Below are 14,407 nucleotides of genomic sequence, written 5' to 3'. Positions count from 1 at the left end.
TTCAGCACCAGAAACCTCTGAACCAACTAACAACGGGACTTGAAATCTCTTTTTTTTTTAGGTTCTACAACCGTTGGCTTAAGTGACCGGGTGAGGGTCACCAAACTTAGAAGGTGCATTCCTTTTTATTTTTTTATTTTTTTAAAACTTGGATCACTCACTTATTTTCATCGGCCTCCTTACGTAGAACATGTGTGAGATGGTGCCGACTGCAAAGATAAACTACTCAAGAGCTATTAGAGAATGATAATTCAAGGCTATGTCATAACAAGTATTCAAAACAATTTCCATACTCAGGAGACTTACGGTATTAAGACGATACCGATCTTGTGAACTTTTCCCAAGTCTCCACAACTAACCTCATATTAATCTATAGCCTAAAACTTTCAGAGAAGCATTTTTTTTAAACTGAAAACAAAACAAAGAACAAAAGAAAAGAAAATTAAAAAAGTAAATGATTTCTTCCCCCGCACTTAAAACATGCATTGTCCTCAAAGAAAAGACGTAAATATTAAAGTAAGAGGGAGAGAAAGGAAAGAACACACCCGAGTAGTCAAGGAGGATATGTGATCACATAAGCAACCTTTCCCAAAGAGATATATTCTACATTTTCTTCTTCCAAAGTGGGGCTCTCATGGAGTAGCTTTGGGTAATGTCCATTGAACTTGGAATTTTTATTAGTGTCTTCGCCTTTTATTCCAGGATCAAAGAAGAATCTTCGATAAATAAAAGTGTTGAATGGACACGTGATCTTTTCCACAACACCAAAGATCAAAAGATTGAGGGGCTGCCTCACTACTTTGGTTTCATGTTCCCCTTCAATTGAGACCCTATGCAAATTCATAAATGGGCTAATATCGAGAATTTCGGTCAAAGTCCACCCAATTGCCTTCTTATTCTTCTTTAAACCCTGCAAAAACTTATTTTCTTGATCAAAATCAATATTCGAAGAAATTACAATCAGGAGTCTCTCATTACTCTCTAAATAAGCGTATTTCAAATTTTCAGGAAGTTGCTTTAGCTCGGGGGAAGGTGGCTGCTCAATAGAAGGAGTGCTTGGGACAGCCGGGATGTCAAGAGTATCAGTTGCATGAATAGCTTCTTCGATAACAACTTCACCTGTAGTAAATATGTTTCCCTGCAAGGCGGCATCAATCTCAGCACATACAACACAAATGTTAGTGTCAGTACAATCAGAACATGAGTAAACATCATCAAAATCAGACAGTGATGGAAAATCAGATGCAAGCAAATCAGTACAAGTATCATCAACAGTTTCAGAAAGAAACTCTATTTGAAAAACAGAATGCTCTTCAAAGGGTTGTTGGTTTGATCCTTGAGCTTGCTGCATGGCATTCATCAAAGAGGCAAGTTGTCCAATTTGTGTTTGCAAAGTCTGAAGAGTAGAATCTATTTGTTGTTGATACTGGAGATTATTTGCTGCCATTTGTTTGACAATATCCTCTAGTGAGGGTTTAGAAGGTACAGAGCACACAACCTGAAATCCCTTCAGATGCTTATGCGGATCCTCGCCTGCAAAACCATTAAACCTAGGCAACAAATGTATCAAACTAGATTTTAATTCAAAAGGTGCATCAGCTGCGGGATAACCAATACATAAACCATTATAGTTCACATCAGAGGCAGCCAACTGTCTCAGAGTTCTTTGTTCAGTCATGTTATCAACAAACACATCAATACCAACTATGTCCCAAAGAGGCAGAAACAAATAAAAAGAAGGAAAACGATTAAAATAAATTCAGAAAAATACAAAAATACAAAATTTAATCTACTAAAGAAAAATAAGAATTTTGAGGATTTTTTTGGATTTTTTTAAAACTGCAAAAAAAAAAAAATTAAAATAGAAAAAAGAGGAATTTGGAAATTTGAGGTCGAATTCCCTTACTCTTCTAGAGTAAGGGAGTATTGATCGCACGATTTTTCTGCTCTCAGTAGACGAAAAAGTTTTACAATCGAACACAATTTTTCCAAAAACCGGATTTTTCGACTCTAAACGCGGATTGGCAAAAACCGTGAGAAAACTACGGCTTAAACGCGAGAACACTAAACCTATGACTCTAGTATCAGTTAATAATGACAAGAATCCCCGGCAACGGCGCCAATTTGATCCGCTGTCGCTTACGAATCAAAAACGAGTGTTTTGTAAAAACTGTAGTAACGGTAACGACAACTCGGATATCGTCTCACAAGGATTCTCGTTGATTATTAACCAAAGGTAAATTGATTTAGGGGGTTTATCTTAGTTTAGGATTCGATTATGAAAAACAAAGTAAATAATTGATTATCAAATAAGCTAAAACGGCTAATCTACTGATTTCGGTTCCGACTTATCATTGATTATTATAATTTCAATCTCCTAATCCATTCCTATTCGACTACAAAACTCACTGATAAGCGCAACAAATTTTATATGTTGTAAGTTCCTATGATCCGAATTAAGCAAACGGATTTAAGCCCTCGCGGATTAAGCAAACGCGAATTAATCAAACACGATAACGAATTAAGCAAACGCGAACTTGATTATAGTTAAGGATCATATAACAATCGAATTAAATCAATATACTCTATGAAAATTGAATTAAGCAAACAATAATCACATAATATAATTGAACGGAATAGAAACTTGATTAAAATTATTATAACCTCAAAGTATGATTGAACCCGTAATCAGCAGATTTTGCCTTGTAATTAGTTCTCCATTACAAACGTACGAAGCTTTCCAAATTCCTTCGTGAAAAGTAAACGTGAATGTAAACAATATCGCCAGACCTAGGTAAAATGGGAGAGACAAGAATTCGGGTCATAACCGAACTGGGTCAAACAGACATAACTCAGGCCCAAACTAATCGACCCAAAACTAAATAAAACTAATACTGCAGCTTCAAACGAAATTCTGGAAAATATCCATTCCCAATCTGACTTCGACTTCAACACGAGAATTGTAGCTCTTTTTCTTAGCTTTCCGAAGATTACAAGAACGCGTCGATCGGATTCCTGGAGCTCTAGTTATGATCGTTTCCGTGCAGACTGCTAAAGCTGAAAATTAAATACGAAAATCAAATAACAATAAAAATAAATTAAAATATAAAAACATAATAAAATAGAAAAATAAACAAACCAAACCATAGAAATGCCTAAGTACAAAAATAAAGGAACGTGCATCAAAATGCACTGATCACGTACCATACGCAAACTATGATATAATGTCATCAACTTAGCATGAAGGATGTTTGAATAATCAATATTATCCGTAAAATTGTGAGCCTAAGCATCATCAGCATTTCAAACCAATCCACCAAAATTTGAGACGCCGAGATTACCGAGGCTACTGCCATAACATTCAAAATTGTATTATTATCTTTGTGTGTATTCCACGTGATTTTGAGAAAACATTTAGCTAACAAATTAACATAATTCACTATGATGAATTTCAAAGTATAGAAAGATACCACTTCATTTGCAAAACACAGTTTGTTTCTAACGCACCAGAACCACTAGCAAACAACAAAAAAGATAGAGCAAAATCGATGTCATGTATAATCCAATCATATAAACTATCTCCTTGGAAGAATAGTGGATCTAAGAATTCAATAGATTTTTAAAAGAGTAGCAAATTCAAAGTCTCTCAGATAGTGTAGAGTCGTCTCAGCTTCCTGATTGCATCTAAAACAAAGATTCGTCTGAACCAACCACAATAAGACAACATTGATCTCATGGAAAGAGACTTATGTAAACCCGTCCGAAAGAAAAATCTCACCTTCTCATGAGCAGGAATGTGTCACACCTATTTTCAAGAGTTATTATTCGTCGTATTCTAAACAAATTCAAGTATGTTAGGTTAGTTATAATCATCTCGAGCAATATCAAAATTGCCTTTTCAAATTAACCGATCAAGCACGAGATAATTCAAACAAATGGAAAGCGCTTTCAAGCAGTCACAGACAGTCAAAAGAATATTATTATATAATGAATCGAAATTTCAATTCTCATCCAAATAAGCATCATTCACTCACAATTCCAAATTATAAATATCAACATAAACAACTCGCTCTATTTATTTTCCTACTTCAAATCAGTTTAAAAACTAAAAAGAAGAGTTATTTCCCTCTATCTTAATTCAAATTCATCTTTAAAACTAAAAAAAGAAAAAAGAGTTGTCATAATTGATAAAAACTAGTGCTAACTAGTGTTGGAGGACACTTTTTAAATAAAATAAATATTATTTATAAAAATCTATATTTTTTAAAAATTTATCACTTTAATCAGTTAAAGAGTGCCTCAAAACATTCCTTAACCTATAAAAAAAAGTATGCGGAAAAAAAAAAGTTATCAACTGAATTTTGTAGAATTTTTATGCTGTCGGTTTGAAATTTTTAGATATTTTTTTTTGGTTTATCAAAACAGGTTTAGTTCGGTTTGGGTCAGTTCTGACATCAAGTGGTTTCAGCCCCTTCTAATCGCAATAGTTCTTCCTATTAAATCTAGCGCCAATCACCGCGAGACCAACTAACGATTGCTAATTTTTGGATTATTTTAATTGAAAAGTAAATGATTTATAAATTAAATAAAACTTTTCGTTGAATACCCCAAACTAGAGCTGTCAAAATGGGCTAGCTCATATGGGCCAGTCTGCCAGGCCTGGAAAATCATAGGGCTTGGGCCTTAAAATTAGAGCCCATATTTTTCAGGGCCTTTTTAGCCCAGCCCTAAAAAGTCCGCTACCCATTAGGACTAACCCATATGGGCCGTGGGTAGCCCATCAGGCCGGCATAATTATAAATTTTAAAAAATTATATTAATATTTATATTATCTTACTCCAAAATAGCATATTGATTTTTCTCACTTCATTAAATTTTATATTTATTTTATTCAATCTTTCTCTTTTAAATATTATACATTAATATAATCAACATTTTTTCATCATATTATATTAGTTTTTCTCTTATAATAAATATTCAAGTATTATATTGTATTTAAAAACACATTATAGTATTTATAAGAGATAATATAATACTTAAAAATATATTATGTTTAAAATAATATAATATTTAATTTTATTTAAAAATATATTATGTTTAAAATAATATAATATTTAATTTTATTTCTAATAAATATTATGAAGTTTTTTTTTAATTTTTTAAAATAAAAAAACTCATTTAGGATCGGGTAGTCTGAAATCATATAAGACCGGACTCGGATAGTAAATCTCGAGCCCATATTATACAGGGCTTTTTGCCCCAACCCTAAAAAGCCTCGGGCGGGCCCGTTTAGGACCGGGTAGCCATATTGACAGCTCTACCCCCAAACCGTTGTCGTTTTTCATGTTATGCTTGCTTCTCCTACATCAGTCTTCTTCTTTTTCTTCCATCATCATCGTGCTAGGGTTGGCAGAGTGCCAGTTTCGCCTTTCCTCTTTTCATTCGTTCATGTAACCCGCGCAATCAACTTAATCACGTGACAATTCACCAAATCCGTCACGTGCCTTCAACTAATTGGGGAAAAATAGTTCGAGCTTTTGAGATTGAAACACTTGAAAGATGCAAAAATTGGGAGAATTCAAACTACCTAATTTCTTCAATTACCCACCTTACTTCACGTAAATTCCTCTTTTTCTTCAAATTCTTTTTTTTTTCTTTTCAAATTTGACAAATTGTGCATATTCAATTGATTCAAGTAACTTCATTGGATATTTAATTAAAAAGTTCTTTTTTTTTACTCTTTTATTTGCAAATTTCAATGCATAATTGTTATTTCTTATTGTGTGATTGTTAGTAGTGAAAAAGTGATTGACTTATGGTTGATTAGGACTTTCATTATGGATTCTGCTTTTTCAGTTTGCAGCCAGTGAGGGACACTAGAGAGAAGCAAATACAGTTATGGAAAGAGCTTATTATAGATTACTGTAAAACACAGAAGGTTTTTGTGATTGCAATTGAAGATGAATTTCCACTTTTTACTAATACTGTAATTGAAAGTAAGCTTGAATTTCCTGCTTTTGTTGCCAATTTCCATGGGGGTTGTTGAATCGACGAGTCTTATTTATAAATACTTGCTTGGTTTTGTGTTTTGTTTATTTCCACTTTTTTGTTGAATGATTGTTTTCGGATTTTCGATAGTGCAGGATCTCTTACTCATGAAGCTAGAGAAGCATTCCTTTCGGCCTTAGTTTCTGAGGGTATGCTTTGTGTTTTTGGATTTGTAGTGCTGATAATTGGGTCGGGGGGAAATGTCTCAGGTTTGTTTTTCTGTTTGACAGGACGAGCTGAATGGATGGATAAAGGACATAGGAAATGTCTTATTTTATGGCATCGGATTCAAGATTGGGCTGAAATTTTACTACAGTTTGTAAGTTTGAATTCTAGTTTAATAATCACTTCATGCAAATAGGTAATTATTGCCTTGTGATTGAATTAGCTGTAATATTTATAGGCAAAAGATAATGGACTGGAAGATGGTGTGGTGACAATTGAGGAAATACGCTTTGGAACTGAATCTCAAGGAACAGGTAACATGCTGAATGATACCTGTAGGTTAGGTTGTATTTAATATTAGAATTTGAGATAGCCCAAGTTTGGAAATTATATCTAGTTCATTATAGGACTTGATGTGATACTTTTGGTTGATCTATGTAAAAATAGTATTGCTTTTCTATTTGTTTCCCACTAATTTGGTTGGATCAGGTCTTTTGGATGGGACTGTTTATCGTGGTGATTGAGGGATAGATTGAAATTCAAATAGATATATTTCCTTAGTTTTACTTAGGCTCAGCTAAAGATAAGATGAAAGTGATCATGGCAGAGAGCAGTGTTATCAAATATCTGCCGTGGCAGGCTGGCAGCGCTATGGCGGATATACATGGGGTTTTTGGGCTTGCTGCAATGGTAAACATTAGTGATATTGTGGGTTTTTCTGCCATAATCCACTATAACAGCGCTGCAAAGCGGCCAGTATGGCAAGAGTTTGGCTCTCTGACATAGACTGCCATCAACAACATTGACAGAGAGTCAATACCCCGAAAGTGTTTTTGGATATCCATAGTATAAAATTCAGTGCTTTGTCTTTTATCTTTACATTGTAGTTGTGTTTGATATAGTACTTTAAAAAATGTTTATGCTCACATTAGGGTGATGGGGGAAGTGTGCAACTGCAAGCAATAAAAATGTTAAAAATAAAAATGAAAATTCATATGATTTGCTTAAAGAGGCTTTACACAATCATAAAACAAATGTTTTAGTTTGCTTACTTATAGTGTAATGTAAATGTCTAACCCTCCAAAATGGATACAATATAAGCTCGTGTTGAAATATCTAACTCGGCTAATTTCATTGTTAGAAGGCAATACCAAAACATAAGTTAGTGAGAAAGCTAGGCTTGAGGTTGACATATCTTTTCTGCCTTGTATCCCAAATTCTTTAATTCTTTAAATTGAAAGTCATTCTTTTTCTAATTTATAGGTAAAATCTTCATTGGGCGTTTATTATTTGCTTAAACTTTCAGTACAAGTGGTCTTTTAACATAATGTCAGACCTTGATTGTCTTTTGTCTAACATTTGACCTTTGCCACTGCAAGTTTGTATCCTGTACTATAAAATGAAACATTCTCAACAGAAAAATAAGAGGGTAGAAAAGATGATATAACCCTTGTGCTGTTTAAGATTTTTGAATTCATTTAATCATGAGGAGCCGTATAAGGTGAAAATATCATTTAAGGTCATAGGCTAGTATGCAATCTAACAACAGTATACTACAACAAAAACGATTAACCATTATAGGTGGTGGGAACAAGCTAAGATAAAATGGACATGTCAGCAAAAATATGCTATGGCACCTATAGTGTACTTAGATAGAGAACATTCTTATGGTGGAGGGGTGATTATTGTTTTAAATGTAAAAATAATTGAAATAAAGTGTAATTTGTCTAGATTTTTTTTTTTTGAAGTTACTCAAAAAGCAAGTTTGTGTGTGATCTGACTCCTAATGATTACTTTAAAATAGTAATTATTTCATATTTTTCTAATGGAAAGAAGGGAATTAAGATCAAATATGGCGGGGTTTCAAATTTTCTTTTCTATCATTTAAGTGGAGTTGAGACAGTAGAGGTTTAAGCTTTACACGCGAACACACAGTCTAGTGCGACGTAGACTCGGGTATGATATAACATGTTTTGAAAATTATCATCAGACACGATACGGCTGTATAAATCACATAAAAGCTAGTATAAAATTAATATGAAAGTATGAACATTAAACTAAAGAGTCAATATTTTTAAGCTTGGAACAAGTAATTCTAAAGATAATTGATATGAAAGTTCAAAATCTAAAACTAAAAGTGTCAAATTGTGAAATACAAGTAGAAGTATGTCTCTGACAATTACATAAAATAAAGTGGAACTGATTGAAACCAACTTATATAGAAAAGTAAATATGGAAAGTCTCTTTGATCACAGAATGATAATTGCAGAACTTCGAAGGTCTGCACCTTCTCGATACCAAAATGACCTCTTTCCAATCAAAACCCAAGATATCCTCTCTCTCAGTCACCTCTATTTATAGACAACACTTTCATTCTCCTAATTAACTAACTCTTATTCTAACTGCAGTGCAGTTACATATGATGGCAATTTTTTTAAAACAGAAAGCTGCCTACTAATAAATAAACTACTGCCTATTAATGATAAAACTGCCTAATAATATTAATTAACAAGACCTTATTATTACTATCCTAATTAAGGCTCATATCTAACGGGAACCAATTCCAAAATAATGGACATGTTTTATTGGTGACTGTCTTGTTACCTTGTAACCATAAACTCACACCACACCATCACTTCTGGTGCTGCACAGAACAGATGCATTGTATTCAAGTAGCTTATGGATGATGCCCTGAATTCAAAAGCCAATGTGTTTCGTTGTAGCATAACTTAGCAAGTTAATAACTTCATGAGATATATTATAAGCATCATATGGTGCCAAGTAAACAGGCTTATGGACCCCATCCTTCATTGTGAAACAAGAAGTGCCTTACGTTTACTTCACCTTGAGTGTGTTGCCTATTGGCATTTAGTCCTTAATCTACTTCACAAACTTACATTTGTAAGTCTATCAGCTATCTTCTTAAGGTGCTTTTTATTATGATTAGATATACTGCTAATTCCTGCATGCTGGACTTTGCAATGGTTTTGACATTGGCTCTAATTATATTTTATATACTGCAGAACTTCAAGGGATAGACAGAACTATTTTGAATCGTGCATTGAAACTATTAGAACAGAAGGGGAAGCTTGTGGTCTTCAAAGGAACTTCAACAGATGATGAAGGAATTAAGTTTTCTGTATAATTGTTTGTTTTGTGTTAGTCAGGTGAATCTTAATGAATTTCAAATGACTTCTTTGAAAGGTCTTGTCGTGCCTTATATGACTTGACGAGTATGTCATCGGAAAAGATGTCTAAGATCAAGCTGGCATCACCTGCTAGCATCTATTATTTTGGAATCTTGACAGTGTTAAGAGTTTAGCTTTGTCTTGTAATCTTGGTTAGGCTAGTCAAACTGCATTCCTTGTGACATCATGAAATTCGTAAATGGGAGTCTAGGTCCCCAAAGCTTTTGTTATTGTAGACATTGATATTATCAAATTAATAATACATATGTGATCTGTTTCATTTTATACTTGGTTTTAACAAAATCTTTTTGGCCCATTTTAATAATCAACTTGTAATATCAATGAAACTAAAAATTATTGTATTGGACCGTTGTTAACTTTTTTTATTTTTATCATTACACACATCTTCTTTATCAGCTTAATTTATATTAGAAACCTCCAGGGCTAGGTATCTTCAAAATAAATTGTGGTGCTTCTACGAGGTGCTTTTGCCGCTTGTGGAAGTTTTCTTTGTGCTTTTTGTTGTTGATACTTGATGTTAAACTGAGCTGCTGTACTGTATTCCAAGCAGAGTTATGGGCAAATCATTGGGAAATAATAATAGCTAAAGAAAATTGAGTGATTCAGTTGATGGACTAAATTTCTCGTAGTTTTTAATGTAGTTTCTTGGTAAGGGATTTTGCTCCTTGTTCAACCCAAAAAGAAGGAAAATTATACTCTTTTTATAAGATCTATAAATTGTAATTGTATATTTTAATTTATGTACCCAAATTCTAAAGACATAAAATGATAAATATTTGTTAAGAGTGTCTCGTCAAATAAAATATATTTATAAGTGAACAGTTTTCACAACAATTCTAAGATTATTAACATAGTTGAATCAATTTTCACTTTACAAAGTGTGTTACACTTACACATGAAAAACTATTCTACTAATAATTTGAATCAATTTTCACTTTACAAAGTGTGTTACACAAGAAAAACTAATCTAATAATTTTGTTCCTATGTAAGAATGGTTTTTAATAAGGGTATAAGGGGATTATAAAAAATCAATTAAACCGATAATTTAAATCATACTAAATTTTAAAAAATTCGATTGTTTTTAGTTTGGTTTTAAAATTGAAGTGAACCAATGAATATCGATGTGGTTTGGTTTGATTCTCAGTTTTTAAAAATCGATGAATCAAATCCATAACTATAATTACAGTCTAAATCTTTTATTTAATTCATACTCTATAATTAGAGTTATAATTAAGAATTCAAACTGAAATAAAGTTGGATTGTACTCTAAAATTCTTATCTACAAATTGATACTTTTAAACCCTTGTTTTGTAAAAGCATTTGTATCTTTTAAGTTGGTTATAATAAAATTTGTTATTTTTAAAATAAACTATGGTGATGGAGATAATATGAAATGTTAGATAATATGAAATGTTAGTTAGATATATGATGTATTTTTGAAAATAGTGAAAATAATATTTAAACTTTTTCTTTTAAAAAATATATATAATTGTTCATTATAAAAATATAATAACCTCAAATGAACACGGATTTTAAAAAATAAAGATAAAAAATATATTTATAAAATAAAATATATATTTATAAAGTAACTACTGTATTACTTTTTTAATAAAAAATATACCCTCAAACATTAAATTGCATATTTGTACACGCCTCTATTTGGGAACCCAATAAATCCCAATAGTTCCTCGTCTAATACTCTTTCACTGTAATTTTGTGCTAAAAAGTGTGACTTTGAGAAACTGATAAGTGTCGTTTCTGCTCAACGCGGACTCAAACGTGTATTTTTACCGTGAGAGTCAAAGTTTTCAAACATATGCTCACGTAATGGACCATTGCAGGTACTCATTTCACAAGTATAAATGCGGGAATTGCTCTTTCCCGTCTTTAATGGTGATCGTACCTGATCAGATGGATCTTCAGAGCCTGCAAGGATTTAGATCTTCTATGAACTGGGGGTGTACCTGCAAGGTACTCCGATGCCAAAGTGAGAAGAGAGAGCAATCAGAGCGCAAGTACAAGGTAGAGAAAGAATGTGTGAAGTTACCTGACCCTCTAGTGAAAGAGGGTATTTATAGCCTCCAGCGCTGGGCCAAGATCTCGCTATTGGACTGGATGCTCAGGCCTAATTCAGAGACTGTCAGGATTCTGCGTGGATAGCGGAGACCAGTACATAGTTTCCATCCTGGGTCAACCACTCCGGAGTTTAAGGCGAGACACGGTCTTTTAGGGAGTGCAAGGACTCTGTCTAATCCGGTGGGTTGGGAGTGAAAGAACCCTACGAGGAGGAGGGTCATCGGTGGAAGAACCGTTCGCAGGGAGTACTCACTCAGGGTCGGGCATGTTCCCTTACTCGGCGCATGCCGGGCTTCGATCTTCGATCCAGTGGAGTCGACGATCGAAGCTCATGTGCTGACGCTGGGCTGACGTTGCATTTAATCCCACTGGGCCGGGGAGGAGTGCTCTTTATGGGATGGATCCAATTTGGGCCTTTATTCCGACTGGGCCAAACGTCAGCCCAGTCCAAAACAGAAGCCCCCAAGTCATAGTTTCCGGATAAGAAGTTGTGAATTTGCATCTGCTCGGTGACGCTTTCGTCAATCTATTTGCCGAAGGGGCCGCTGCTGTGAGGAGGGAAAAACAACCGCGCGTGAAAGCTACTTGCTGACGTGGAAGCCTAGTTAAGGATCAATCATGACCTAGGGACTAGGAAGTGATAATGGCGGCGCTTAAGGGGAAGCGTGTCAACCGGCGTGGCGCTTCGCCTTCCGTGCACAGGTCTATAAAAAGGGGCGTAGACCCTCATTTTGGGTTTTACGCTCTCTTTTGTCACTGTGATTTCTCTGCCCTCTCTCTGTTGCTGCACCAATCTCCAACGACATTCAACGTCCACTCACCGCTATTCATCATTATTCATCATGAATCCATCAGGTACACTATATAAGATCCCTTTCTTTGGTTGAATTCTTGTATTTAGGGCATTTTTCGGTGTTCCGGTGGTCTATCCTCGGTGGATTCATGTTAGATTTATGATTTCCGTTGGAAAACGCGTGTTATGGATGTGGGGGCCTCGGGAGATTCAAGGTGTTTCTCGGAGCCTCCGTATGATTTTCATAGGTGGCCCCGGGATCTTCGGGGTGTCCCCGTGACATTTATATGATCCGTACAGAAAATCTCGGGGTCTTCAAAAAGCTCCCCGGGAAATTTATGCCATAAGCGAATATTCTCTCGAGAGATTCATAAGTCTCCTCGGGACATCCATGTTTTCCCTTAGTGGAACTGCCAGCTTTCTATTTCGCTCCTGGGGCTCCGATTCCCATGCCCAGTCGATGTTGTAAGGAGCCGAATAAGGGTTCGGTCGAGGGCATAGGCTGCTTCCCACTCTATCCTTTCACTTGTCTTGCGGTGAAAGAGTGGATTTGATATGATATCGAATTCACTTGTTCCTTTCTGCAATGAGGTGATCCGACTATCCAAGACGAGGCGACGATTTCATCGGAGTCCGAAGAGGACATCCCCCTATATATATAATTTTTATCTAACAATGTATTTAGGTGATGACATTGTTTTGTATATAATGTTGAATTGATATTAATGTAAGCTATATATAATTTGATACATTTTAATGCATATTTTAATTTTCTAAAATTTTCAAGCATTTTGTGTTTCATGAAAAATTATGTTTTTATATCAAGTTATGTGTGAACTGTTCGGGGTTAATTCAAAATTGTACTTCCATACGCATCCCATTTTTTATTAAAAAAAAATGCTAAAGGTTAACTCGAAATTAGATTTTTCATATTCACCCTAATTTTACTAAACAAAATAAAGTGTATCCAGAAGAACACATATGGAATATGGGTGTCTCTCGTCTTGTTAGTAAAATCACACATAGAATGTCTCAATATTTATATCTCAATTTTTCCTACTTCAATAGCGAAAAACTCTTCTTAAATTTAAGTTCACATAGATCACTTGTTTTGTCGATCTAAAAAACTCACACTTGAGAATCGATTGCACTACCCAGACAATCGAAGAGTAGTGAAGTTATATTATTGTTCACTCCCGATTGACAACGAAAGGAAGATACATTGATGTTGAGTATATTTTATCATTACGAAACAAAAAAATTGTATTTAAAGATTACAAGATCAACCAAAGATATTCTAAAGATGTTGAAACGTCTTTAACTATCACAATTATTTATGTAATGTTACGATTATAATGTATGTCATATCAATGATTGATGTTAATTTATGTTACGTTTTCTACATCTGTTTTTTATTTTTTAAACACAACAACTTTCACAAATAAAGTCCCAAATTTTTTATTTTATTAGTGCATCCGAAAATACATTTCCGTATTTAAGTAGCATTTTGGATTTTTCACACGCTACCTTAGAAGTAATGCCATTAACTACGGTTTTATTCAATTAACATTGATCGCCACTTGTTTCACAGTAAACACTATTTCCTGGTTCGTCTATCTGTGTAGTTTTTTAAGTCATGAAAAGAAGTCATATTTGTAGGAATACAATTTACAATTGAAAATGGGAGGGTAAAACAAGGAAATTGAGGTTGATATTGTGTTTTTCTCGAAATCCTAAGGAGTGAGGTTTTCAATAAATAGGTGAAGAGGAAGAAAGTAGCTCTAAAAAAATATTGGACAATTTCAATTTAGAATATCAACTCAAAGAGCCCTCCATGTGAAGAACATCGTCTATGATATTTTGCTATTGTACATAGATATATGTTATTTCATTCACTGAAACATGAAATAATGGGAAGTGTGGTATTTTAACATTACAGTAGAAAAATTCATGCATAAACCTTTGGCTTTATCACGTAAAATGAGTATATTTTATTTTAAATAAACTTCAATGTAATTAGGAGAAACTAAAGTGCAAACATAGGAATGAAGACAGGAACTGAGTGTGGTGTAAACTTAACAGATGATCACTCTGACTGTGAAACAAGCTGAGAAC

The 14,407-nt window shown here is 34.1% G+C and overlaps 1 protein-coding gene across 1 annotated transcript; it reads left to right on the top strand.

Annotated features, from left to right (window-relative positions):
* The first annotated feature begins 5,335 nt into the window (after positions 1-5,335).
* LOC131651815 (vacuolar protein sorting-associated protein 25-like) lies at positions 5,336-9,686 on the top strand. Its single transcript, XM_058921520.1, has 6 exons — positions 5,336-5,618; positions 5,857-5,996; positions 6,144-6,197; positions 6,279-6,367; positions 6,452-6,527; positions 9,237-9,686. The coding sequence occupies exons 1-6, from the start codon at positions 5,560-5,562 to the stop codon at positions 9,356-9,358; spliced, it is 540 nt and encodes a 179-aa protein (XP_058777503.1). The 5' UTR covers positions 5,336-5,559; the 3' UTR covers positions 9,359-9,686.
* The last annotated feature ends 4,721 nt before the right edge of the window (positions 9,687-14,407 follow it).

This window comes from Vicia villosa, linkage group LG2 (assembly GCF_029867415.1).
Source record: "Vicia villosa cultivar HV-30 ecotype Madison, WI linkage group LG2, Vvil1.0, whole genome shotgun sequence".
Taxonomy (NCBI): domain Eukaryota; kingdom Viridiplantae; phylum Streptophyta; class Magnoliopsida; order Fabales; family Fabaceae; genus Vicia; species Vicia villosa.
The sequence above is the reverse complement of the archived record's forward strand: the minus strand, read 5'-3'. Positions and strand labels throughout refer to the sequence as shown.